Source organism: Schistocerca piceifrons, chromosome 4 (assembly GCF_021461385.2).
Source record: "Schistocerca piceifrons isolate TAMUIC-IGC-003096 chromosome 4, iqSchPice1.1, whole genome shotgun sequence".
NCBI lineage: Eukaryota > Metazoa > Arthropoda > Insecta > Orthoptera > Acrididae > Schistocerca > Schistocerca piceifrons.
Window position 1 is genome coordinate 516,340,160 of NC_060141.1, and position 27,754 is coordinate 516,367,913.

The following is a 27,754-nucleotide window of genomic DNA, read 5'->3' on the forward strand; positions in this document are numbered from 1 at the left end:
TACTACATTCCATAGAATCAAACCACGACATCACAGTTTTAACAAAGAAAGGAGTATACAATTTTATGTTATCGATTTAAACACACTTACAGATACTCAATGTTATAAAATTAAAACAAAGCAAAAAAAGCAAAATAAATCTGTACAGCATTAGAGCTATGGTGTTACACTGGCTGTTTCTGAATGTAGCCTACCCGGCGTTTCCGAGCAAGATTTTCGTCATTACCATCGCTCCTGTCTTAGTATAGGCCAGGATCGTACATATGCACTGTCCAAGCGAAAACACAATCTCTAGAACAAATATCTCCCTAACTTCACACGACTGTTCACAAAATATACTGACGGGGAAAAAAATAGTACGCCCTCTTAGAGGTTTCCAATTCACTGAAGATTTATTGTTGTAACATCTCTTATGGACTACATGAAGTGATAACATTTACAGATCAATACCACCAGCGGTTCTGAAGTACCAGGTCCAAATTATGTTGAAACACCCATATCAGTAGTTGGTTTTCTCTCGCCGGCGGCAACGTAGTCGCAGACTCTGGCATCCGATCGATTGAACAGATAGCGAACACTTTACTGTTATACTTTGTGCCACACCTGCTCGACCTATCCACGTAGTTCTGTAACTGTTGTTGTTTGACGAGCACTGCGAGTCACTTCTCATCCCATCATATCTAACAAGGGACATGTGCGCGATTGGAGACGAGTCTGGAAATCGTGCTGACTAGAGAAGTTACTGCCCGTCCTGTGAAAGAACGGCGAAAGAACAGGTCGAACAAAATTCTGCTCTTATCGAGTGCTTTTTAGCATCTCCTCCAGATGCACCAAAGATGAACGAAAGTTGTAGCTTATCGCACCCCACACCATAAGCCTCTGGTGGGACCAGAGTGTCTTGGTCGAAGGCTCTCTACGAGACTGCACTCGCAAGGTCTATGTCGTAAGCGCTAACGAATCATCACTTGCGTGCAAGCAGAATCTGCTTTGTGACTCCTTTCCCGGCGGATATGTTGTAAATAGAATCTGCTTTAATCGCTTAAGACCATGGCGCTCCATTCCATTTACCAAGTGATCGTCTTACGGCACCAGTCGAGCCGTGCACGTCGATGCTGTGGCGTGGGTGGAGGATTGGCTAGATGCGAGAATGCCTGTAGTACCACTGATAACAACCGGTACGCTACAGTTCTTGTTGACACGTCTGGGCTCACAAGAACTCTTATCTGTGTTGTGCTAGCTGTACGATCTGCCACTGGTCCCCTTACAATACGACAATTCTGAAGCGAGTCTCTGCTGCGAGTACGTCTACTGGTGTGAGAGTGTTGACGTCACCACCTACACCATCGTCGTTGCACAATTGACGCATAGTGTCCAGCTTGTGCGGCAGTTCTCTGAAACGACCATCCCGCCATTTGGAATTTCAGAATTTACCCCTTTCAGACTCGCTCAGTTGGCTGTAGGAAACACATGTGCGTTTCAGTGGCATGGTTGTCTGCTTGCTTCACAATTTTGCAACACACTGAGCCTTCTGGTTGTGAGCATTACCTATTAAAGGTAGCTATGCCACTATGCTATATGTTCGTGGTGAACGTTGAAATTACTATCATTACTTCTCCCATCCCCTAGGTGGCACTGTTGCCATCGGATCAAAATACACATCGCCTGTTCATGTGTATGAATCTCTTTTCCGGCAGTGTTTAATGGTTTTGCAAGGAAATTCCGATTTTCAAAACTCAGTTTCATAGTCGAATACTCCCACCTGTTCTTTTGTTTTTTTCGGTCATTAGTCTTCTAACTGGTTTGATGCGTCCCGCCATAAATTCCTCCCCTGTGCCAAACTCTTCATCCTCAATTATTTCCCGGTTGTATTCCATTCTCTGTCTTCCTGTACAGTTTTTGCCCTCTACAGCTCCCTCCAGTACGATGAAAGTAATTCCCTCATGTCCCTTTTCCTTATCGGTGTTTTCCAAATACTCCTTTACTCTCCGATACTGCGCAGAACCCCCTCAGTTTAAGGTTCAAAAATGGTTCAAACGGCTCTGAGCACTATGGGACTTAACTTCTGAGGTCATCAGTCCCCTAGAACGTAGAACTACTTAAACCTAACTAACCTAAGGACATCACACACATCCATGCCCGAGGCAGGATTCGAACCTGCGACCGTAGCGGTTGTGCGGTTCCAGACTGTAGCGCCTAGAACCGCTCGGCCACGCCGGCCGGCTCAGTTTAAGGCCTATGATTGATGCTATTAGACTTCTCTTCGCCAGGAATCCCCATTTTTTGGGTCATTAGTCTTCTGACTGGTTTGATGCGGCCTGCCATAAATTCCTCCCCTGTGCCAAACTCTTCATCTCAGTGTAACACTTGCAACCTACGTCCTCAATTATTTGCCGGTTTTATTCCATTCTCTGTCTTCCTGTACAGTTTTTGCCCTCTACGGGTCCCTCCAGTATGATGCAAGTAATTCCCTCATGTCCCTTCTCCTTATCAGTGTTTTCCAAGTACTCTTTTCCTCTCCGATTCTGGGCAGAACCCCCTCAGTTTAAGCCCTATGATTGATACGAATAGACTTCTCTTCGCTAGGAATTCCCATTTTGCCAATGCTAGCCTGCTTTTGACGTCCTCCTTACTCTCTCCGTCATTATTATTTTACTGCCTATGTAGTAGAATTCCTTAACTTCACCTACTTCGTGACCATCAATCCCGATGTTAAGTTTCTCGTTGTTCTCATTTCTGCTACTTCTCATTACTTTCGTCTTTCCTCGGTTTACCCTCAAACCACATTCTGTACTCATCAGATTGTTCATTCCATTCAACAGATCATGTAATACTTCTTCACTTTCACTCAGATAGTAATGTCATCAGAGAATCGTATCATTGATATCCTTTCACATTAAATTTTAATTCCAGTCCTAAACATTGCTTTTATTTCCATCATTTCTTTTCCGATGTACAGACTGAACAGTAAGGGGCGAAAGGTTCAAATGGCTCTGAGCACTATGGGACTTAACATCTCAGATCATCAGTCCCCTAGAACTTAGAACTACTTAAACACGATTCGAGCCTGCGACCGTAGCGGTCTCGCGGTTCCAGACTGAAGCGCCTAGAGCCGCTCGGCCACACCGGCAGGCAGGGGGCGAAAGACTACATCCCTGTCTTACACCTTTTTTAATCCGAGAGTTTCGTTCTTGGTCGTCCACTCTTATTATTCCCTCTTGGTTCAAAAATGGTTCAAATGGCTCTGAGCACTACGGGACTCAACTTCTGACGTCAGTAGTCCCCTAGAACTTAGAGCTAGTTTAACCTAACTAACCTAAGGACATCACACACATCCATGCCCGAGGCAGGATTCAAACCTGCGACCGTAGCGGTCCCGCGGTTCCAGAATGCAGAGCCTAGAACCGCACGGCCACTTCGGCCGGCATTCCCTCTTGGTTCTTGTACATATTGTATATTACCCGCCTCTCCCTATAGCTTACCTCTATTTTTCTCAGAACTTCGAAAATCTGGCACCATTTTTACATTGTCGAACGCTTTTTCCAGGTCGACAAATCCTATGAGCGTGTTTGATTTTTCTTTAGTCTTGATCCATTATCAGCAACAATTATCCTGCTTCATCCTCCAAAGGTTCTATGAAATTTAAACGGGTTGCAGCGCTATTGGTAGCCTTTAAATGGTTACATTCCAAGCAGAGCGGTCGTTGAGTATCTTTCGGAGGAAAACCAGAGCATTACAGACATTCATAGACGCTTCCAGTATGTCTGCCGGCCGTGGTGGCCGAGCGGTTCTAGGCGCTTCAGTCTGGAACCGCGCGACCGCTACGGTCGCAGGTTGGAATCCTACCCCGGGCATGGATGTGTGTGATGTCCTTAGGTTAGTTAGATTTAAGTAGTTCTAAGTTATAGGGGACTGATGACCTCAGATGTTAAGTCCCATAGTGCTCAGAGCCATTTGAACCATTTGAACCAGTATGTCGACGGAGACGTGGTTGTGGATAAAAGCAAGGTGAGTCGTTGGGCGAGGTGTCAGCCATCATCACAACAAGGTCGTGGGAACGTGTCCTATCTCCCGAGTGGCAGCACTCTGCACACTTCTGTGACTCTTGAAATGTTCGAACGTGCGAACACTCTCCTTTTCAGTCAAACACCTCACTGCACAACTGTGAATATCTGTAGGTGGTGCTGATACACTTGTCCACCAGTTGGGATGTTCAAAGCTGTATGCTCTCTGGCCTCCTCATTGCCTAACACAAGACCATAAAAAGCAACAAAGGATCATCTGTGCGGAACTGCCGGGACGTTACGGGGCTGTTCATGGCAAGTTATTGTCGGGCTTCGTTACAGGCGATGAAACATGGGTTCACTGCAAACACCTGTCTACTGAATGATAAGGGGTATGTACACTATGGTATTCTATGTAGTTTTCCGATACTTTAAGATGAGCTACTACAAAATGTTGCTCGGCAGGCCTGTATCGACTGGAAACTAGCAGACTGTGTGGTAGGTCCGCTGTTGTTTTCTATCTACATCAATGATCTTTTGGGTAGGGTGGATAGCAATGCGCGGCTGATTGCTGATGATGCTGTGGTGTACGGGAAGGTGTCGTCGTTGAGTGACTGTAGGAGGATACAAGATGACTTGGACAGGATTTGTGATTGGTGTAAAGAATGGCAGCTAACTCGAAATAAAGATAAATGTAAATTAATGCAGATGAATAAGAAAAAGCATCCTATAATGTTTGAATACTCCATTAGTAGTGTAGCACTTGACACAGTCACGTCGATTAAATATTTGGGCATAACATTGCAAAGCGATATGAAGTGGGACAAGCATGTAATGGCAGTTGTGGGGAAGGCGGATAGTCGTCTTCGGTTCATTGGTAGAATTTTGGGAAGATGTGGTTCATCTGTAAAGGAGACCGCTTATAAAACACTAATACGACCTATTCTTGAGTACTGCTCGAGCGTTTGGGGTCCCTATCAGGTCGGATTGAGGGAGGACATAGAAGCAATTCAGAGGCGGGCTGCTAGTTTTGTTACTGGTAGGTTTGATCATCACGCGAGTGTTACGGAAATGCTTCAGGAACTCAGGTGGGACTCTATTGAGGAAAGGGGGCTTTCTTTTCGTGAATCGCTACTAAGGAAATTTAGAGAACCAGAATTTGAGGCTGACTGCAGTACAATTTTACTGCCGCCAACTTACATTTCGCGGAAAGACCACAAAGATAAGATAAGAGAGATTAGATCTCTTACAGATGCATATAGGCAGTCATTTTCCCCTCGTTCTGTTTGGGAGTGGAGCAGGGAGAGAAGATGCTAGTTGTGATCCGAGGTACCCTCCGCCACGCACCGTATGGTGGATTGCGGAGTATGTATGTAGATGTAGATGTAGATGTAGATTACACTGACTCAATAATTTCTTTCTCTCCAAGACGTGTAATAGGGTAATGGCAGGAATCGGTTTTTTTAGTCGACTGAAAACTGTTGTCAAAATTTATACCAAAAGTATATCAATGGTTCTTACTTGTTCAACAGCTCTTTTTGCATTAATTTTGTAAGTAGTGTTGTTAAATAGAGTAGCCTTCCCTATGCTTGTTTTACGTATGTGGATGAATACTTTGATCTGTATCTGAGATATTAGGTCCCTCTACAATATTTGCATTTTGAGATACTTTTTTATTTTGACGTAATAGCCACTCCATCTTTTTGTCTACTTTAATCTATATTCTCAATATTATTCGTTGATTACGCTTTTATTTCTTATATATGTCCGTCACTTTTCTCTTTTCTACTCATACATTTCGCAAATTCCATGACATCAACTCTACATATTACCATCTCTGGACATCGTAGGTCATACTCTCTATATGTGTACACCATTGCCGCATTTGTGATCCAGTTACCAAGCCGACTACACAATATTTAAATTTCAGCGTTTACATAATTCTTTCACGAGCTCTATATGGTATACGGAACAACTGTTATATTTAGAACATGTCATCCAAAGCTCTTACACAGCATTGCACCATTTTGTATTATTGAGTGGGTTATAACATCCCACGTAAGTAACTTTAAAATTTTCACTTTCAGAGTTTTTCAAATTCATAATTACGTTTATTATATTTGACTTCTGCCTGTTTTCATAATGCTTGGAAATGACAACATGTCGAAATTGCTGTCGAATGAATAATGTTGTAACAGCCAAAAGCGGAAATGATGTCATTAAAAAAAAGTAACCTTCCTTTTATCGAATAGGGAGGTACCATAAGAAAAAATCACGGAAACAGTTATGAAACAGTTGTTCTAAATTATTGATTGCAGTTGCTTTCACTGACTCCTAGTCTTCTACTCTACTAGTCAGTGCAGAAGCCTCTGATTTTTATATGCATACAGGATAAGAAACAAATACTCCTTCGGTTTCTGGGCCTTTCACCTACAAATCTGTATTCAGTTTGATTACTGTTACGACATTCTACTAACAGTTTCTTCTAGTGGGCATCTGCTTATATGTAACACAAAGGCACTGTAACAGGGCAAGCGATCTTCACGATGTCTGAACGAACAGAATGGTGATGCGGAGACTTGCATAACTAAAACATCTGAATTCTCGCTAGACCGCCAACGAGAGAGCGGAAAGCTTAGTCAGAAATTCACACACTAGTTGAAAATCCTAATAGCATGTCAAGAAATTTATGTTCAGAAATAAAGGACTATGTCCATTATAACTGCTGTAAATACAGAATACTATGTCATTGTAAATGTTACGAAGATAGTTTTATTGATATTGCATATCTTCTTGTATCGCACGTTCTCGCTTCTGTGCTAGAGGAATGGAAAACTTCTAGCCACCAACACCTTTAAGAAGAAGCGTACCTCAAGCTGTTCTACCGAATTGTTATTTATAAAAACTGACATATCATGCCGCCAAGTTAATAATAATATTTAGTGACTGCAGTTCAGCCGAGCGGTTCTAGGCGCTGCAGTCTGGAACCGCGCGACCGCTACTGTCACAGGTTCGAATCCTGCCTCGGACATGGATGTGTGTGATGTCCTTAGGTTATTTAGGTTTAAGTAGTTCTGAGTTCTAGGGGACTGAAGACCTCAGAAGTTAAGTCCCATAGTGCTCGGAGCCTTTTTTTTTTCAGTTCAGGAAAACGAAGAATACCGAATTTTCCGTCCTTCTAGAGTATATGAAAAGTGTATTCTCAACGTTCGTTTGTAATTAAGTTCCGAAGATTCTCTTTTCCCATAAGCAAATACAGTCATTCATTTGGAGGTTATGTCACCGTCCAATCGGTTAGTGATTAAGAAACAAATTGAACCTAAATTCTTAAGGCTTTTTTCAGACATTTATTAAAGTAAACACTGAGAGAAAGGAGTATTTATTTTTTGTACATTTAGTATTTTACGACAATATTTCACAGAATGCTAAAATGCACATCTGCCGACATCATCGTGTATTCTGATTGATCCAGTCGACGTAGTAGGAAACTTCAACAAAGACACCTGGATACTGTGAAGTGGCACAATCGTACCCATTCCACGAGGAGATTCCCACCTGTTGGCCGTTCACCAGTAGGGGGCCACCGTCGTCACCCTGAAAAAGAAAGAAGAAATTGTTAAGGTTCAGATATCATGTAACTCGGGAATGCTCTTAGAACGCTATCAACGAATCTAGCGCTGTCCTTTGAAGTCTCCGAGCCAAAAGTTGATCCAAGGAAACCAATTAATCAGGCGTGATCAGATAAGCATCGAAAACCACTAGCTGCATCTGGTCTACCAAATGGTTCTGAGCACTATGGGACTTAACTTCTGAGGTCATCAGTCCCCTAGAACTTAGAACTACTTAAACCTAACTAACCTAAGGACATCACACACATCCATGCCCGAGGCAGGATTCGAACCTGCGACCGTAGCGGTTGCGCGGTTCCAGACTGAAGCGCCTAGAACCACTCCGACACTCCGGCCGGCCTGGTTTACCAGCTTATCAACTTACACGTACCTCGTTGTCTCGTTTCACACCCCAGATTCTTATTATTTCGTATCAGCCGTAACCCAACCACAATATTCCTCTACCCCTGCGAAAAATAAAAAGACTCTAACGTCTTCAGCGTCGTTAATATACGTAAGCTTTGGGAATGGAGAGGTCCACGTGGTAGACTGAATTTCCGGCAGCACTTTAGAAAAATCTGAAGCGTGTTTGCCTCAATAATTCTATATAGGCCAGTTCTTCTAAAAAAAAAAAAAACTTTCCTTAAGCGAGGTTGCGCGGTAGCTGACATCCTGATTCCTCGCAAAAGGACTATGCTGTTGATCAGAATAATGAAGTGTACAAATGTTTTTCGTTGTTGTGTAAGGCATCATGTAAAATCAATACTTGTTCACGGTGTTTTCACTGTGTGTGGACGTGTTGGCGGAATTTGATTATAATAAATGCACATTTTTATCAACATGAACTTCAGTCAGTCTAATTCCATCTCATACTCCGCTTTCCTTTGCATTTGATTTGTGATCAGAGGTTCTTGGAGCATTCTGCCGAGAAACCTTTCCATTATGAGAATGTCTTAGGAATGTTGTGTTAATTTAGGAAGTACAAGTGCATAAAGAAATGATCGCAGTCGTACATAGTCAAGTGCATTTATCCGCAAAAATATAAATATAATTTCACCAGGGTTTAGTCTGTAATTTTATCAAGGTATGGTTCGACAAAGAACAGACAGTGAACAACAATTTAGTTGAGAGGTATGAATGATTAGGCAAGGAAAACATCGATTTCATATAACGAAAGAAGTGTTGCAATGAAGTTAGGTAACATACGTCACGTAATTATAGAAGCAATGCGTCAGTCGGACCCTTTTTATATGTAATCTTGTGGAAGAATTTCGAATTGCCTTTAGTTGATGAGTCGAGCTTCATAGAACGACATTTCTCTTTAAATTCTAATCTACACGCGCTAGTTTTTCGTATCCGAGCACGTACGTGTGTTGAAACATATATATATACATATATATGTGTGTGTGTGCGTGTGTGTTTGTTTGTGTGTGTGTGTGTGTGTGTGTGTGTGTGTGTGTGTGTGTGTGTGTGTGTAAAAATGTTTGGCCTTATTTATTGACCGTCTCTCACAATTCCCAAATGCTGGTGTCTCATTTCAGTGGTTTGACGTTGTACTGATACTCATATATCCACTTACAAAATGCATAAGTTATCTCCATAGTCGTGTCATCAACGTAGGTTATTACCATTACTGCGTCAACAATGCAGGAGCTTAGGTGTCGTATGTGGCACTGTGGGCCAGCATCACTTTTCTCCGAGCTTGGCAACACATCCACGGGAGTGACACCACAAATATCCCAAAAGACTGTCATCATGACCTGGTCAGCAGTGGCAGCGGTCGTCCTGGACTGGCACGCTCTTATTTACTCGTATAATATTCTAATCACTCTCCGGTGCATGGTGTGTGCATAACCTCGTAGAGCGCGTAAAATGCTATTGAGCAGTTGTTTACTGACAGAAGAAATTGAATTGTGTGTGTCTAAAACTAGTATAAAAATACGAGTCAAGTTTATCACAATGATTCTGTTGATAATTAATTGACTAGTTCTCATAATTTAAGTGACTGATGTTAGAAATCACCTTGGTGGTGCACCTTCTGATCGTTGGTCTACGTATGGGACATTACCCATATTTCTAGTGAAATATGTTCTGTAAGTTACTACTTAGAGAACGACTATAGCTGAGTGGTAAAATGAGAACAGTAATATTGTCGTGAACGGGTAAGGAGTTTCGTACAGCCAGGCAGCTGGGAGGCACGAGCCGAGGGAGTGCAATATTGTAGGTAAGAAAAGATCGCAACTCACATCGCATGACCCTTTGCCTGAGTCTCCTGCGCAGATGTTCATGGCCGGCATAAAGAGGTAGATGTAGTCCGAGTACGTCGACTGGCAGTCCGAGTCCGACCACACGGCGACGTTGACCTTGCGCAGGCTGCTGACAGCGGATGACTGAAACAGTGAGTATGTACCACCGTTGTATGTCAGTACCAGATTTCATTCTCTCGCTTCACTCATCGTCATCATCATCAACATCAACATCATCATCACCCAGTCGACACGGCTGGGTGTTCTGACCCTCATTCCTACTTTAAACTGGTGACATCAGTGGTCTCACCTTGGAGGTGGATCCCCAGCCAACCACAGTGCCAGTGGCGCCGGCGGATGTCTGCTGACCGGATGAGGGAAGGGAGACGGCCGCTATGGTCGACGAGAAAGACAGCGACTGCGACAGCTGCAAGAAATGACACAACACTGTAAGCTGACAGCCGACGAAGGACTCTACTGTACATTAGTAACTGCCACTAGTCTTGTAGGTCTACTCCAACTAATTTGTGTGACGCAGAAATCGCTTTACATCATGCAGTAGTTATCCAGTATCGAAGACTTGTGTTTTGCTGTGCTGCCACTATGTTTATCCTGATATTCTGGCTGCCTCCTAATGTCCTTGGGCTAGCCAAAAACTAAGCAACCAATACCAAACTAAGCAGTATAAAAAATAATTAATGTAGAGTTATGAAATTTCGGGAATACATTTATCAAGGCAACGTATTTAAGTGATTAGCATTGCAAGACTACAGATTAATGTAAGCGTGAGATATGCCACTGCAAATATAAGGTTCTGGTACGTTAATAAACGCTGTAATCGCCAGAACGTTGAATGCAGGCATGTAAACATGCATGCACTGTGCTGTACACTTGGCGGAAGTCAATTTATGGAATAGAGTTCCACGTCTGTTACACTTCATCGGTCAATATAGTGACGGGTAATCGTGATTGTGGACGATGCTGGCCAAGTTGTGGAAGGCCGGAGTGGCCGAGCGGTTGTGGGCGCTACAGTCTGGAACCGCGCGACCGCTACGGTCGCAGGTTCGAATCCTGCCTTGGGCATGGATGTGTGTCATGTCCTTAGGTTAGTTAGGTTTAAGTAGTTCTAAGTTATAGGGGACTTACGACCACAGCAGTTGAGTCCGATAATGCTCAGAGCCATGTCGTCCTGTGATGTCCCATATGTGTTCGATTTGAGACAGAGTTGATGAGAGACCGGGCCAAGGCAACATCTCGACACTCTGTAGAGCATGTTGAACTACAACGACGGTATGTGTGCGAACGTTACCTTTTGGAAACCACTCTCTGCAGCATTGTTCACAAATGGCAGCTCAAAAGACCTAATCACAGCGATTGACATACAAATTTGAAGTCATATTCCATGGGATAACAACTACAAGCAGTCTCACCCCAGTATACAACTCCAGGTGTTGGCCCAGTGTGTGTAGCACGCAGACAGGTTGGTTGCAGGCCCACAACTGGCCTCCTTCTAACCAAAAGATGGCCAGCACTAGTAACAAGGCTGAACTAGCTTTCATAAGAAAACACAACAGACCTTCACTCTGAGCTCCAATGAGCTCTCGCTTGACACCACTGAAGCCGCAAGTAGCGGTGGTTTGGAGTCGATGCAATGCACGCTACAGTAGGGCGTGTGGCTGAGAATTACACTTGAAGTAACAGATTTGCAACAGTTCGTTGTGTCACTGTGGTGCCAACCGCTGCTCAGATTTCTGCTGCAGGTGCATTTAGACACACCGGAGCCACACGCCGAACACATTTGCATCCGTCTCAGTAGTGCCACTTGGTCGTCCGGAGCCCGGTCTCCTTACAGCCGTGCATTCTCATGACTGGCGCTCCCAACAACCATGGGCAGTGGCTCATTCCTGCCAAGCCTTTGTGCAGTATGGCAGAAGGAACATTCAACTTCTCGTAGCCCTATTACAAGATCCCATTCAAACCGAGTGAAGTGTTGTTTATGCCGTCTTTGTCGCCTTAAGAGCGCTCTTGACTGGCATCAACTCACCACGTCCAATCTCAAAGATAATTAACGCTCACAACGCATTTAAAGCAAATCTGATTTGCATCTTGTCACATGAACAGCGCGAAGTTTGAATAGACGTCATCCTTCAGATGCAGAAACTCGCCTACGAACTTTCGTTTCTGTCGCAAAACTTCTTATTGGTGTCGCGAGTTTTTCGTCATGTACGGTTAATACATTCTTTTCTCGTATTAATTATATACCATTAAACCATACTGCACTTGATGAAGCGTGCACGTGCTCGTACCAGTAGCTGTGACGCGGAACCTATTCGGGTTTCCTTGCTTAGCTGCTGTTTCTCTGGCATCCCATGAGGTGGGCCTTTTCAGCGCTTTTCGACGTAAGCCCATGCGCAGGTCACACTGGGGCGGTTTGTTTGGCGTTCTGTAAATGGCAGGAACCTTCCTGGATCGTGGCCTGGGCTCTCTTCCTCTGGCCGTCCGCTCGAGGGGTTTCAATGGCGGATGCATAGCGTGGACAGCGTGCGAATGCGTACTTGAGAGCCGCCGCTTCCCTCTGTCTGCGCGGCGCCGAGCAATACTACTGAGTGTTACCGGCCCTGCCTCTGAACTGCGTTGCTTGGTGGACGTGCAGACGTACACCATTCCAAAATTCTCCTGGGACTGACACAGGAATTTGGCAAGTCTCATGCTGTTAACTTCCTGCTGCTATTCGTGAAAAACCATGTGTTTAGCTACTGAGTTTTGTTTGGTGTTACTGACGTGAGGAGGCGTCATATAGTCCGCTGGCCTTTGTTTGGACAATGCCTTTCGCGTGGATCAGCGTCTCCACTATGTGCAGCTGCCGAGGTTAAACATTGGCTCTATTACAAGATGTGTTGGTGAAGCACCGTATTATTATCATTATTGGTGCTTGTATTTTTATACGTTTCACATATTCTTAAAAGTGTTTTTATTGTCACTTGACTTAAATCTATAAAAATGTACCTGCACTACTACTCCCTGCATTATTTATTAAGTTTCAGATATCTGTAACTATTATTTTCCGTTAAGGTTGAAAGGCTCGTGTGTGTTATAGTCTACTCTTGTTTAGTCACATAAATTTCTATTTCCCTTAAGTACTTGTAGATCGAAAAGTCTCAGTTGTGTGCTGTTAATTCCCGTGTCGTTTTTGGTTTTGGGCCCATGTGCTGTGTACCACTCATGTAAATATTACATATTTTGTCTATGTATGCCTTAGAACAAGCGTAGCCATATATGGAAGCCAAACATAGACGATAAATAGTTTAGACAAGAAGAGAAGGTATCGAAATGCTGAGGATTACATGGGTACTGAAAAGAATTGGGGAGAAGAGGAATTTGTGGTACAACCTGACTAAAAGAAGGAGTCGGTTGGTAGGATACGTTCTGAGGCATCAAGGGATCACCAAGTTAGTATTGGAGGGAAGCGTGGAGGGTAAAAATCGTAGAGGAAGACCAAGAGATGAATACACTAAGGAGATTCAAAAGGATGTAGGTTGCAGTAGTTACTCGGTGTTGAAGAAGCTTGAACAGTATAGAGTAGCATGGAGAGCTGCATCAAACCAGTCTCTGGACTGAAGACGACAACAAAAACAACGTGTCTTAAAACCTGTACTGAAGTGAGCAACCGTCTGGGATGTCGGCCCTACTCAGAAAAGGCCGTTGGGAGAAACGGCGAACCTTGTCGTGAAATCTCCTTCTATTATTTTCGAAGTTTCTTTAACGATAGGTGCGTGTGGGTATTGGGACATTTGTTACATAGATTTATAAATAGAAGTAAAACCTCAACAGGTTTCAGTAGTGCCTGTGAGACGATTTTATAATGATACGGGATTCAAGTTATTGTTTGTTCACAAAATTTGATTTGGCCTCCTTAATAAGTAAAAAGGTTATTAAGTCGTGAAGCTACATTCAGGTTGTATTCTCTGTCTCTCTCTGTCTCTGCTGAATAACTCAAAATGATCAAAGGGTGAAAGTATCGTTTTAGCCGAAAAATAAAGTGTACAATGAAGTTTTGTAGGAGTATCCTCAATACGGAATTACCGTCATTAACTTAATTCTTTTAAAATATATAACGTACAACTTTTAGTTTTGAGGTACGCCATGACGACGTTGGTATATTTGGCACACATTGCGTACAGGACAATAATCTGTGAGAATTTCTTTACATGAGTCAGAGTTGACATGGGTCATAGAAAGTCAGTGGGCAGCATCGTATCTCACACTCAGGAGTGTGATTGACAATTAAGATACACTTTCTGAATGTCATTAGTTTTAAGAGAAATTCAGACCTTCCTCTTCGACAGTGTAGCATTCGATGTTCCGTCCACTGTGTAATGATGAGTTCATTGATTTTAGGGCCGTAACTCCTGCAAATGAAACTTCATGGCTCCCAGAAACGACGGACTTATCTTTGGAACGGATGGCGTTGGACGACCGTAAAGCAATGAATGACATTTTGATGAATACGACTATCATTTTGAGTAAGCAGTAGATCCCAGCTAAAAGTCAAGTTGCGAAGAAAATCTGTACACCACACATACAGCACAAAGGAAAACAAATACGTCTGTTGGTGGGTGTGAAGTTTATAACAGCTTAGCTAGTGTGCCTATGTTTTCGTTATTATTTTACTATATGTGATTGTTTTCTCTCAAGCGTAACTTTCTCTGTTGAGAAATCCGTTTGGGTGGTGAAATGTGGTGCTCTAGAGTCAAACGCCCGACGAAGAAATATTAGAAAAGGCCATTGGGAGAAACGGCGAACCTTGTCGTGAAATCTCCGTAGCATTTAATTGGCGTAACTTGCTGATGTCTCCGGGCTCTACAACGCGCTGCTAGGTTATGAATGCAGCCTTCTGTTTATGTCAGTCTGTGTTTGCAACGCGCAAGCCTGAAGGCGCCAGATTCGTTGATCAGTATCCAGCAATTCTTCACCGGTAGTGGAAAGTACCGCTATGCCACCTGTCGAAAAATGGATCGAGGAACTCTGGGCATGCGCAGGGAACCTTGAAATATCTCATGGATGCAGCCGGGGACATCTGGCTGTAGAGTTGTTGCCCTCTAACGCGGGCAGTAACCCTAGGGAACACTATTTCTGCTGCAGAGAGATTAGCGCTTCGACTTTACGAGAATACTCTGAAGTTATGATGTTACCGGCGAGTGTAGGCGACGCAAACGTCACCTTTTCAGAAGAATGTTATTAAGCAAGAGATACCAATTGTTGAAAGATTCTACATATCGCGTACTAAGGTCTGAAAAGCCAAAATACACCGAAAGTGTATAGAGCTCTATCTCTGACATTAAGGCCACGAAACTACGTGCGCAGACAACTGTACCTCCCTTCCCTGTCATAAGGACTGATTAAAATTCATAAGGTAGCGTGCAACTACTCTCAACTGTGAGCAATATTGTGGTGCCAACATACAACTTGACAAGCAAGATATCTGCCGTCATAGCCGAGGCTGGTAATAGAAAAATGTGAGCAGTACACAAATAACTCAGAAGACTTCTTTGATAGTTTCAAGAACTTTCTATGTGGTCTTACTTTTAATCCAGTTCAATTACAGCAATCGTCCTTATTCATTGGCTAAACCTGGAAATATTTGTTTAAGCATGTGCTCAAATCGACCTACTTTTTATTCAATGACCAATACCGGCTGAAGATGTCGTACACCGTGTGTATGTGAGGTAATGTGAGGAGCTAGAAGAAAGTGAAGAACAGAGAGGACTGATTGTCTTGCCATATGTCAGCATGTTGTCTTTGAAAAATGGAGGATTACTGCCGAAACATAAAGTTAAATGCGCCTTCCATCCACTTTCAAAAGTGAGTGCTAATTATAGGCTCAGTTAAGGACCATTTTTGCTTGAAAAGGCCTTGTAGCTGGGAGACGACACACATCAGACAAACTTACCACACAGAGGAAGACAGATAAGTGAATGTTAACAGCGCACACGTCTTGACCTAACTAGAGAAATTTGTGGTGGCCGACTACTGTTTGAGTTGTAAGTAGGCTGTTTAGGTTTTCTTAGCGCTCTGTATGAAAATCACTGGCTATGCTGTGCGCAGTCTGTGGGTAGTGTGCATTGTTGTCTGCCATTGCAGTGTTGGGCAGCAGCAGCTGGAAGTGAACAGCGCGTAGCGTTGTGGCAGTGGGAGGTGAGCCGCCAGCTGTGGTGGATGTGGGGAAAGAGATGGCGGAGTTTTGTAATTTGTCATGAACTGCTATATATATTATGACTATTAAGGTAAATACATTGTTTGTTCTCTATTAATATCTTTCATTTGCTAACTATGCCTATCAGTAGTTAGTGCCTTCAGTACTTTGAATCTTTTATTTAGCTGGCAGTAGTGGCGCTCGGTGTATTGCAGTAGCTTGAGTAGCGAAGATTTTTGTGAGGTAAGTGATTTGTGAAACGTATAGGTTAATGTTAATCAGGGCCATTCTTTTGTAGGGATTTTTGAAAGTCAGATTGCGTTGCGCTAAAAAAAATATTGTGTATCAGTTTAAGGACAGTCGTGTACAATTCTTCTAAGGGGACGTTTCAGAGTATAGTCATGAAACGAATCATCAAAGCACTAAAATTCTCTTAGCGACGTATTCGTAGTGAGACTGTGTAAAGAATTGGTCGAGATACGTGTGAAATCTTGTAAACAGAGATACGAGTTTCTGAGTTAGTGCTGTGTGGGATCCAGCGCTAGCAGTACTAAAGTCACAGCGTCTACATGGGGGAAACTGTTGATCAACCAAGGGATGACGATTCGCTGGCAAGTAAACTATTCAGATAACAGCGTCGACGATGGTCACACGCCAGCGAGAATGTGTAATTCTACATACATCTTCCGATAGAGGTCACTTTTGCAATTCACAGAATGAACAAGAGCTTTTTTGGATACATCGTGGTTCTTGGTTCATCGTCCGACGGGTGTTATAGTGATCCTTCCTGCTAAAAATTAAAATACTTCACTATTGGCCAAAGAATTTGGCGCCTTAATGCATGTGCATTTCTTACATTGATTGGCAAAAACAGAAGGCTCCAGTCAAAAGTCAGCGTGGTGTTCGTCACAGAAGACGTTTGATCAGCTGCACTAACGAAATATCGTGGGACTTAATAATGACGTCCAAAGATTCTCCCGAGAACCATATCTACAAACCTAAGACGATATACAAATATTTCATTTACATGTATTTCTTTTTCTTTTCCGAAGATGAAGTATTTTAAATCCTCCTCTAGTGCTGCTGAGAATACTACCATGTTATGGAACTTTTTTCATTTACTGTGTTAATCATTATTCTGATGGTGTCGAATGCATCGAAAAACACAGATTGATAACAAGCTTTGTTTGTCAACTGCTGTCAGTATAGAAGTAGTATATCAAGATATTATACAGGAAACTCTGACCTTGAAACGCCTTCTGAAATTGATTAGGGTGATCACGTGCACATCACATCCCCCCCTCGTAAACCTCAACTCAAGAAGTCGAAAGCCCTGACCTTATCAGTAACGTCATCACCCTTATTGCTAATGGCTTCAGCTTTATAAATGATGTGATCGTCATGCCGTCACAACCATCCCTACTTTTCCCCTACCCTGTCTCTCCCTTCCCCTGCCCACCTCCAGACACCCATTCGTTCTCCTAATCTCCCCACTGCTCCAGTCATATCCCATAGCGTTAGACTCAATTAAAATGTAACAGCCAATCACAGCACAACCACTGTCCACAAATCCTGCCTGTGCTGAAAAGTATTGAGACTCTGAATTTTTGCACCGTGTTCAAAAGTATCCGAATGATCTGAATTATTTATGAGAAATTTAAGTAAACGCTTTATTTCCATATCTAAAATATTAAGCTGTTTTCATTCACCACTCCAAGATATCTAGAATATGATTTTTACTTCAATTACTGTTCCACTAAACTTAAAAATATGAAATAAAATCAACTACTGCTTTATGCTCCTGTTGCTTTTCATCGCCAACAGATGGCCGCATTCACATTTTAATCTGTGCATCACGCTTGGTGTACGCTACAATGGAGCATGAACTTAATTATTATTTTACAAGCCCAAATTTTACCACGATGCTTCTCAAGTGTATCAAGGTTCATTCCGTGTCAAAATTGTTGCAAGAATGCGTCAGCAACGCAGAAAATTCAAAATTCCTATGGAGGAATATTTTTATGGAGGAACAGGACTGGTAACTCTTGTTGAGAAGTGTACTTTAAGCCGTAAGTTTAATCAGCGGTAGTGTTAATATATGTTTTGTATTGTCACAGAACAAACTTTCATGTATATTAATGAATTCAATCAGATCTAATCAAGCTCATATATCAACATACAAATTATTTGAGTAGTGTCAATAAGCTGTCTGCGTGATTTTTTTAACAAATTATATCGACAATAATATCATTTTACTTTGATGTGGGGTTTGAATTTTCTTTTGTCATCACAGATTTGAAATTTTCCTTGCATACAACCTGCACATATTTTGGTAAACAATTATGTTTCGATTTCAAAGATTTTATTTGGGAGATATTGACTTTGTTCTTTTGCCTCTTTGTTATTGCAGAAGTTTTATCTCTGTCTTCTTCAATGAACGTCTTTGGTCGTCATGTGTTGTAACATAGCGGAAGTTCTCGTTGTGTAACATAAGTTTAAGTTGTACATCGCTATAAATTTTTCAGTAATCCTTCTTCCTTCCTTCCTAAACTAATGCTTTGCCAGTTCTCTGTGTGTATCAGTGTGGTGTTCTGACATAACTTTGATTAGATGTTGGTGTTATTTAATAGTTGGTTATGAGAAATACAACTTTGGAGGGCCTTGGCACCATAGTGTCACTAGCTAAATATGGCAGGCTTCGTTGATAGTTTGTTTTGAGTTAAACCTGCACTTCACCTAGTTCAGATGCAAGTAAAATACAATATTAGGCTTTCAATAGGATTGACTATTTTTCTAGTGTGCTCCACATGATGGATTTCGTCACGCTCACCCATTCCTCAGATGACAAATTATCGAAAAATAAATTGTAAAAACGAGAGGCGTTGATAATACATAAAAGTTGCTCACACTCATACAATACCCGTTGCATATTTACTTGCAACACTTGAGAAGCATCACTTAGATGTGATATTTAATTTGAGAGTGCTTGAGACTTACACGAAGATTGGGTTTATAAAATAGAACTCCTTATACTGGGCGACTTGGCCTTCCAATTATGGCGAAATTTATTCGTTGGTCAGAAACGGACATAAAACCTTTCGATTAACAGTCAAACTCTTCGATGCATACGTCACGGTGGCTGGACAATGAATATTCTATTTAAACTAGTCTACATTACAATAAAATTAATGTTGAATGGGAAGCAGCAGTTCTGTGTGCAGTGGATGCACCCTACGAAGTGGAGGTCTGAACATCCACAACAGAATAATAATATTAATAACAATAAAAATACTATTACCAGTACTAATAATAATAAGTCTCCGAGGAAAAGAACGTCGGAGAGGATCATGTACCACAAGAAAAGGAGAGGGGCAATGCAACAGGAGAACTTACCCCGAGCAGGGCGATATCGTCCGTGTATTCCAGATTGTCAAAGCTGTCGTTGATGATGGTGGTGCTCACTCCCACCGTAGTACCAGAGCTGGTGCTTGACGTGGAGCCCGCATGGACGGTGATGGACCCCGCACCGTATCTGAAACAAAAAGAAACGGTCTGGGTTTCTACGCTGCTGAAGAAAAGCGTAAAATGTGTACTATATTGCAGCAAATCGGTCGCTGATTGTCGTTAAGTGTTGACACTAACTCCGAGTACGTAGCAGCGTAGTTTGTTGACACTTTTCAACATTTATCACGGAAATTTAAATCGCTCTTGAAATCAGTTCGATGGTTATATTTTCTTTGTTTGGCCACATCTGAAAAGCCTATTAAACGAAACGGTGCTGATGGACTCACTCATGTAATTGTTTCCGCATTCACATGCGATGCTGTAAATTCCTGAAATCCGGGGGCCGAGACCGTCCTTAACAGGACGTAGCATCTGCATAATCTTCTTAGGAGGTCGGAAGAGAGATCTGATACCTCGTCTTCCCAGCATTTTCCTCCTGAAACGATAAAGTTCTTCCTACATGTTATGAACACCAGCTACTTCTTGTACGGCGGTAAATTTTATGAAATGACGGACGGAATGGCTATGGGTTTTCGTTGTCTCCAGAAATGGCTAACTATTTTTTGGAACATTCTGATAAACATGCATTAAGTTCGGCCCCCTTCATCCATCTTTATTTCATAGTTATTCTGACAACACGTTTGTAGTCTCTTGAGAATAGCCTCGTAAACAGACATGAAATGCTGCTTCACCAAAGGAAATTTTTGTCCCAGGCATTCATATACTGGGACTCTGTAATGAAAGAGGCTGTAAAAGTAAGAACGTGTGAGAAACTTTCAACCGTGACGGCGCACATAATCCACATAACGGTGTATGGAAGCGAGCTCTCGATGCAGGGAAGAGCCAGAGATATTCGTCACAATGTTTACGCTACAGTGGGAGCGGGGACGCCACGTGCGCAGACGTTGACACCATCTGCGACAGCATGACGAACTACCGACCAATCAGAAGCCATCTTTGGGCTACATAAGATCACCACAGTACCGATTTTGACAGTCCGTTGCTCCTGACGATTAGGATGGTGAAAGTGGTCGAATGTTCGAGGTTTTGCCTAGCGTGCTTTGTACTATATGCTTTTTGTTTTATTATAGTATAATTACAATGTTTTAAGGACCCGTCGGCTACTTTTAAATATGTATACAACTATTAACCCAGAATTTTCAGGAATAGTACGACTGAAGTGGTTTGTCAAATCAGAAACACACGTATTATAAACCTGTGTTCTGCTTTTTATTATTATACAATTCTAAGTAAACGATAGTTCATCAATAAGCTAAGTAATTAAATCATGTAGTGTTTACTTCATCATGTTACTATAAGATTATGAATCCACACAGTCACACTCCGTTGAAACAAAAACAAATTAGTACTAGAGATCTTGTACGACATCGGCCCATGATGTTTCTTGCGGCAGGCTTATCTTCCACATCAATCATAATAGACATGAAAGACCATCTCTTGTCTGTCGCAAAGGTAAATACGTACATAAACAATTCAGAAAAGGATACAACGAAACTTAATAATTTAAAAAATCCATGGATTACACATTATCAAGAGTTACAGTGCAAATAGGAAGATGCTGCGAATGGTGTGCGTATTCATGAAGGAAAAAAAAAATTGTAGCTATTGATATAATAACTATGTATGAATTTCAAAACACGCTCAAACAAATTACAATAGGGAAGCTGCAGGAACAGATGCATAAATGCAGAGTTAATCAGATACGCAGAAAATTACTTTTTACCTTTGATTCTTATAGCCTATGGAGTAGTGGTGGCAAAAATGAGGCAGGGCAGAAATTTGCGCGGTTTACAAAACGGATAATACTAGCGAATGTGGAAACTACAGAGGCATTAGTAGGCTGAACGTAGCATACAAACACTACGGAAAAAAACCTTGAACTACAGAATAACCGCTCTCGCTGAGACACATCTCGCACACGATGAAGATGGATTCAGAAAAAAAACAATGTCTGGTATTTATAATGTTTTCGCATAAAACGACTCACAGAAGAACGAAGATAGTTATGCTTTCGACCAAGTTGATCGAAATAGATTACTGGCAATAATGAATGACACTGGCTACCCACCGCAACTGAAAGGACAACCAAAAGCGTGTATACTGAAACAAGAATATACACACATCAAAAATGTTTTGCATCACTTTGGTTCCGAGAGTTCCGGAACTTGAACAGAAAATTGGAATAGAGATCAACATAAATATCATTTCCGCCCTTTTATTGCTCATGAAAACCTCATATTTCATGTTGTGCCACCATACATCGAGACCTTCAGTGGTGGTGGTCCAGATTGCTGTACACACCGGTACCTCTAATACCCTGTAGCACGTCCTCTTGCATTGATGCATGCCTCTGTTCGTCTTGGCATACTATCCACAAGTTCATCAACGCACTGCTGGTCCAAATTGTCCCACATTTCAACGGCGATTCGGCGTAGATCCCTCAGAGTGGTTGCTGGATCACGTCGTCCATAACCAGTCCTTTTCAATCCATCCCGGGCGTGTTCGATAGGGGTCATGTCTGAGGAACATGCTGGCCACTCTAGTCGAGCGATGTCGTTATCCTGAAGGAAGTCATTTATAAGATGTGCACGATCTATTGTAAAGCCGTTACCGTGCCTTCCATGACCACCAGTGGCATACGTCGGCCCCCCATAATGCCATCCCAAAACAGCAGGGAACCTCCACCTTGCTCCACTCGCTGGACAGTGTGTCTAAGGCGTTCAGCCTGACCGCATTGCCTCCAAACACGTCTCCGACGATTGTCTGGTTGAAGGCATAAGCGACTCTCATCAGTGAAGAGAACGTGATGCCAATTCTGAACGGTCCATTCGTCATGTTGTTGCGCCCATCTGTACCGCGCTGTTGTGGTTGCAAATGTGGACCTCGCCATGGACGCACAGTTTGAGTCGTAACACGACGTCCTGTGGCTGCACGAAAAGCGTTGTTCAACATGCCGGTGTTGCTGTCAGGGTTCCTCCGAGCCATAATCCGTAAGTAGCGGTCATCCCTTGGGCTGCCTGAGCGAGGCATGTCATTGACATTTCCTGTATATCTGTATCTCTTCCATGTCTGAACAACATCGCTTTGGCTCACTGTGAGACGCCTGGACACTTCCCTTGTTGAGAGCCCTTCCTGGCAGAAAGTAACATTGCGGGCGCCATCGAACCGTGGTTTTGACCATCTAGGCATGGTTGAACTACAGACAACACGAGCCGTGTAGCTCCTTCCTGGTGGAATGACTGGAACTGATCGGCTGTCGGAGCCCCTCCGTCTAATAGGCGCTGCACATGCATGGTTGCTTGCATCTTTGGGCGAGTTTAGTGACATCTCCGAACAGTGAAAGAGACTGTGTGTGTGATACAATATCCACAGTGAACGTCTATCTTCAGGAGCTGTGAGAACCGGGATGACCCAAAACTTTTTTTGATGTGTGTAATAATGGAGAAGGTGAAGTACAAATGAGTTAAAATCAATCAGGGAATGATACAGGGAGGTTCCTTTTCACCAAGTACTTTTAAACATTTGTGCTGCAAATATCCTTAAATCTGGCAATTAATAAATCATCCAGGAATTAAGTTCGATAAATTACATTAAGTGATTTACTCTTTGGAGGCGAGAAAGTAATAATACCAGAAAGTGAAGATAAACACCAGTTATCAGTACACTAGCTGAACCAAAAATGTGCAGAAAACAATCTAAAAATTTCATTCTATAAGTTGAAAGTTATGACCTTTCAAAGTAAATTCCCACTACGGTCGAAAATAATTATTAACAACGAAGTAACTGAACAATGTCACAGTTTAAATGGTGGGACTTCGACACAAGCTACCATTGTAGTAATTTTTTAGATGAAAAGCTATGTAAATTTTGCATCATTGTATCGAACATGAAGAGAACACATATTAACATAACGCGGAAGGATATAAAAATTGAATTTTGTAAAACTATGTTGATAGCATTACAGTACCAACCACTACTGTATGGACGCTAAATTTGGGTAAATAAAAAGACAGATGACAGAAAAGTCATGCGACACAGATGAGATTCTTTGTGAGAGCAACGAGGTGAACAGGAAGGGATATAATAAGGAATGGAGAATTTCGAATGGAGTTCAATGTACATGCTATTAGTGAAGAAACAACTGAATATAGTGAGAGGCGGAAGCAAGACATGAAAAACTGAAGAACGTCCAAGAAAACGCTGACTTACAACCCGAAAAGAAGGGAAAACTTAGGTGGACCAGGAAAACGACGGACATAAACCTAATGAAGATGGAAGAGGCAGATGCCTAATTTCCTGCATATGGAAGATGACTACGGTAACGACGACGAAGTCTGTGTTCAACGACCCCACCTTCCGTTTAGCCACGTACATTAGTCGAGTACATAAAAGTTCGCATTTTGAAATTTAGTTATTGCGTTACTTGTACTTTCTATGAAATAGTTCATGAGATATTCCTGTATATGAGCCGGCCGGAGTGGCCGTGCGGTTCTAGGCGCTACAGTCTGGAACCGCGAGACCGCTATGGTCGCAGGTTCGAATCCTGCCTCGGGCATAGATGTGTGTGATGTCCTTAGGTTAGTTAGGTTTAAGTATTTCTAAGTTCTAGGGGACTGATGACCTCATAAGTTGAGTCCCATAGTGCTCAGAGCCATTTGAACCATTTTTGAACCTGTATATGAAATTCAGTCAGTATCGTGTGTCCAAGAAATTATTTGTCTTTTACTATCATGGATGATGCGTGAACACGAATATATCACCTCACGGTCTGTAACTGACGACTCCACCAATACCTCCGCAATAACACATGAAGTATTTAAGTACATCCTAATACTGCTTCACAAATACATTTCGTCTGTCTCTTCCGCAAATCTGAACTGTTCTCCTCAGACAGGGTCGCATCCTCCGCATAAAATAGCTGCAGTGCAACGTTCACGATCGCACTATCGTCTTTGATCTGTCTCTCTCTCTCTCTTTCTAGCATTTCAGTCATCCAGATTTTCCGAGATTTTCCCTTAAACGCTCCATTCAAATGTCGGCGTGGTTCCTCTGCGAAGGGCACGGCCGATTTGCTTCCCTATGCTTTCGTAATCCGGACTTGTGGCCCTTTTCTAACGACCTCGCTTTTGACGGGAATTGAATTCTAATATTTCATTCTTACTACTTTCCTCTCTCTCTCTCTCTCCTTGTTCACTTCTTAAAACAGTGCACAATCAGTGTGGGTATTGACGTCGACATCCAACAATCGTAGCTGTTGGCACGAAGTGTAAACACTCTGAACGCTCACCAGGACCAGTGATGTCAAATCCACCTGAAGTGACGTGCTGCTTCGATCGTTGGTGAGAGCATCGATAATGACATCTGTCCAACTGTCACGTTATGTCCAACACTGTGAAATACTGCTACAGTATAAATCTGTGATTTAAGTAGGGAAATTTTTTCTGATATGTTGAGAACTTACCCGTCTATGCAGTGAGCAGCTGTCAACACCCAGTTTTGGTTGATGATGGTCCCACCGCACTTAAAATTGCCATTAACTAAAATGCTTACCTGAAAAAAAAAGAAAGAAAACAAATGCATGTTTCCGTACAGAGGTGATGCATTCCATATTACACAGTTTAGTGATAGTAATTAATTCTGTTATTTTCCATTTGATCAGCTCTAGCTCTTCAGAGGTGTATGAGCGACAATCGTTTCCTTAGATCTAAGTAGTGGAGCTACTGAGGATTTAACCTTCAAAACAAAATATTTCAGTTCTTGTATGTGAAACTTAACAGGGACTGGAACACTTCGTTTGGATCTACATCTGTTGAAACACTGTAAACGTACTTTAGAAGAAGAATTGGAACCTGAGTTACTTTCTTACAATAACGAAACGATCAAATGTCCTTCGTTTGAGAATACAGCCTACACTTTAATGTTGCTAAATTCATCCAAGTTCTCATGTACTCATATCAAAACCACATATTGCATGTTGTACCACCATACACACCACGTAAATCATCAGCAGGTACATTAATCAAACAGCACACTAGACTTCTTCTCTATAACGGCAGCAGGCGCTCATGATTCTGCTAAGGCCAAGTCGCCCACTATGAAACACTACTAGGGTTTGTCTGGGGAAAGAAGATGTAAGATTATAGGCAAACCCGTGCAGAGAATAGATGGAGCTGCTAATTTAAACGTGTTTCAATAATGTTGAGATTTCTAGGTAACTAGGAGAAATGAGCCACTGTGACGCAATGTATACTGATACAAGGCTTTAATGACAGAGAGTCGATATGGTTTCACGTGTGACGTTACGTTGTAATGTTCGCTGTATCAACTGAAGACATTTCGTTTTCATAACATTCATTAATTTCATGGCATTATAATTTCTGTATACGTGATTCTTCAAGTCCAAGTTCTTGTGAAGCCAACTGTAGCATCATGAGTTCAGAGCATTGCTTTCAATTATCTTTGATCACATTTTTATACAGACTGGTTAGCTCCGCTTGAAGAGAAATGATAACATGCATTCATTTTCTTTTCTGTTTCGGTTTTTCCTCCTCTCCGACTTGTTTATGTTATCTTTGTACTTGCCTGGAGTTAGAATATTGGTTTGACGCTTTCTCTACGCTTGTCCAGCCTGTGCATCTCTGCGTGCTTATTGAAACCTACAACCACTTCAACCTGCTTTCTGCAGTCACGACTAGCTTCCACTTCACACACATCCAAATACCACAATGCTAAGTATTCTTTGGTGCCTCAGGTTGTGTGCAATCTCACTGTCTCTTGTTTTAGCTGTAAAGCTATCTTTCCCAGTTTCGATTCAGTATGTTACACTTAGTTACTTTACCAACATTCCTTATCAGCTTTCCTGTGTGATACCACAATTCGAAAGCTTGTAATTTCTGTTTTCAAGCCCTGATTATTCCAATTCAATACAAGGCCTTAGAATACACTCAGGAGTCTTTCTAATGGTAAGTTGATATTCTATATTAAATCTCTCTTCTCCAGAAACGCTTTTCTTACTATTGGTGATCTGCATTTCATAGACTACCGTCTATTATATTGCTGCTCAAATAACGAAATTCATCTAGTACTTACATCGTTTTATGTCACAATCAAAGTCCCTCTGCATCACCTGATGTCATATCCTGTTGATGATGTTAATCTATTTCCACAACTCTATCATTTAGATACGCGCGACATGCGAAGTCGTTTCCTGTTTTTGTATAGAATTACATTCTCATCGGCAGACCTTCTAGATATTTCATTTCCTCTTTTGAATTTCAACTGCTTCTCCAAATTCTTTTTCCACTTTATTTACGTTCTTGAACTATGTATGGTTTGAAAAACTATCTTCAATCGGGTCTCACGCCCTTCTCAACTCCTGCATCTCCTACATGTCCTTAAACTATTAGAACTATTTTCTGGTTTTTATAAAAATTCTAGATAAGATCATAATCTCAGAAAGTGTTTTCCAGTTATCATCGTCAAACACTCTTTCCAAATCTACAAATCCTACAGATGTCTTTTTGCCTTTCATCAGGCTGTCTTCTAAGATTAGTGGTGGGATCAGTTTTGTCTCGTGTATTCCTACATTTTTGTGGTACTTAACATTAATCATACCTGAGGTCTGCGTGTACCGGTCGCTATATTCTTCGGTTAATTATACATATTAGTGTTTTCCAACCATGATTTATTTAATCCTCATCCTTAAACTTTGGGAACGAGTAAATATCAGCCAGGATAACGCGCGTCTCCGTTGGCCCATTCGTTAGTCACCTTATCGACAGCCAAAAGTGTGTCACACCTCACCGCCTGTTAAATTACACTGGTATTGTTCCACTATATGTAAACTGAAAACGCTCTACAGAGGCAAACACAGAAACATATATGACAGGTCATATGCACCAAAATGCTTCATGAATGAAAACATTGACATAAGTTTTTGAGCAAAGCCAACAAATCTACGGTGGAGTCAAGTATGTAGAGACTGCGAAATGGAATACTGTGAGTGGTGCTATTCCATTCGACCAAAATAATAATCTATATGTCACTGGAGACCAAGAATGTGGTTTCAGGAAGGAGGTGACTCATCGCTGAGTGAGGGGAGCCCTAATCGAAGAACGTTCTGTACTTCCCAGCGTATATAGAAGGGGATAAAACTGGCAAGACCTAATGTTTTACTAATCA

At 42.0% G+C, this 27,754-nt stretch overlaps 1 protein-coding gene across 1 annotated transcript in view; it reads right to left on the minus strand.

The window, feature by feature from the left end:
• Positions 1 to 7,448: 7,448 nt before the first annotated feature.
• Positions 7,449 to 27,754, minus strand: part of LOC124795962 (trypsin-1-like) — a 163,715-nt gene continuing 143,409 nt past the window's right edge. Inside the window, exons 3-6 of the mRNA XM_047260043.1 lie at positions 19,442 to 19,580; positions 10,166 to 10,282; positions 9,856 to 9,999; positions 7,449 to 7,595 (exon numbers count right to left, since the gene is read on the minus strand). Coding sequence (XP_047115999.1) covers positions 7,449 to 7,595; positions 9,856 to 9,999; positions 10,166 to 10,282; positions 19,442 to 19,580 — 547 coding nt within the window. The remainder of the gene's footprint in view (positions 7,596 to 9,855; positions 10,000 to 10,165; positions 10,283 to 19,441; positions 19,581 to 27,754) is intronic.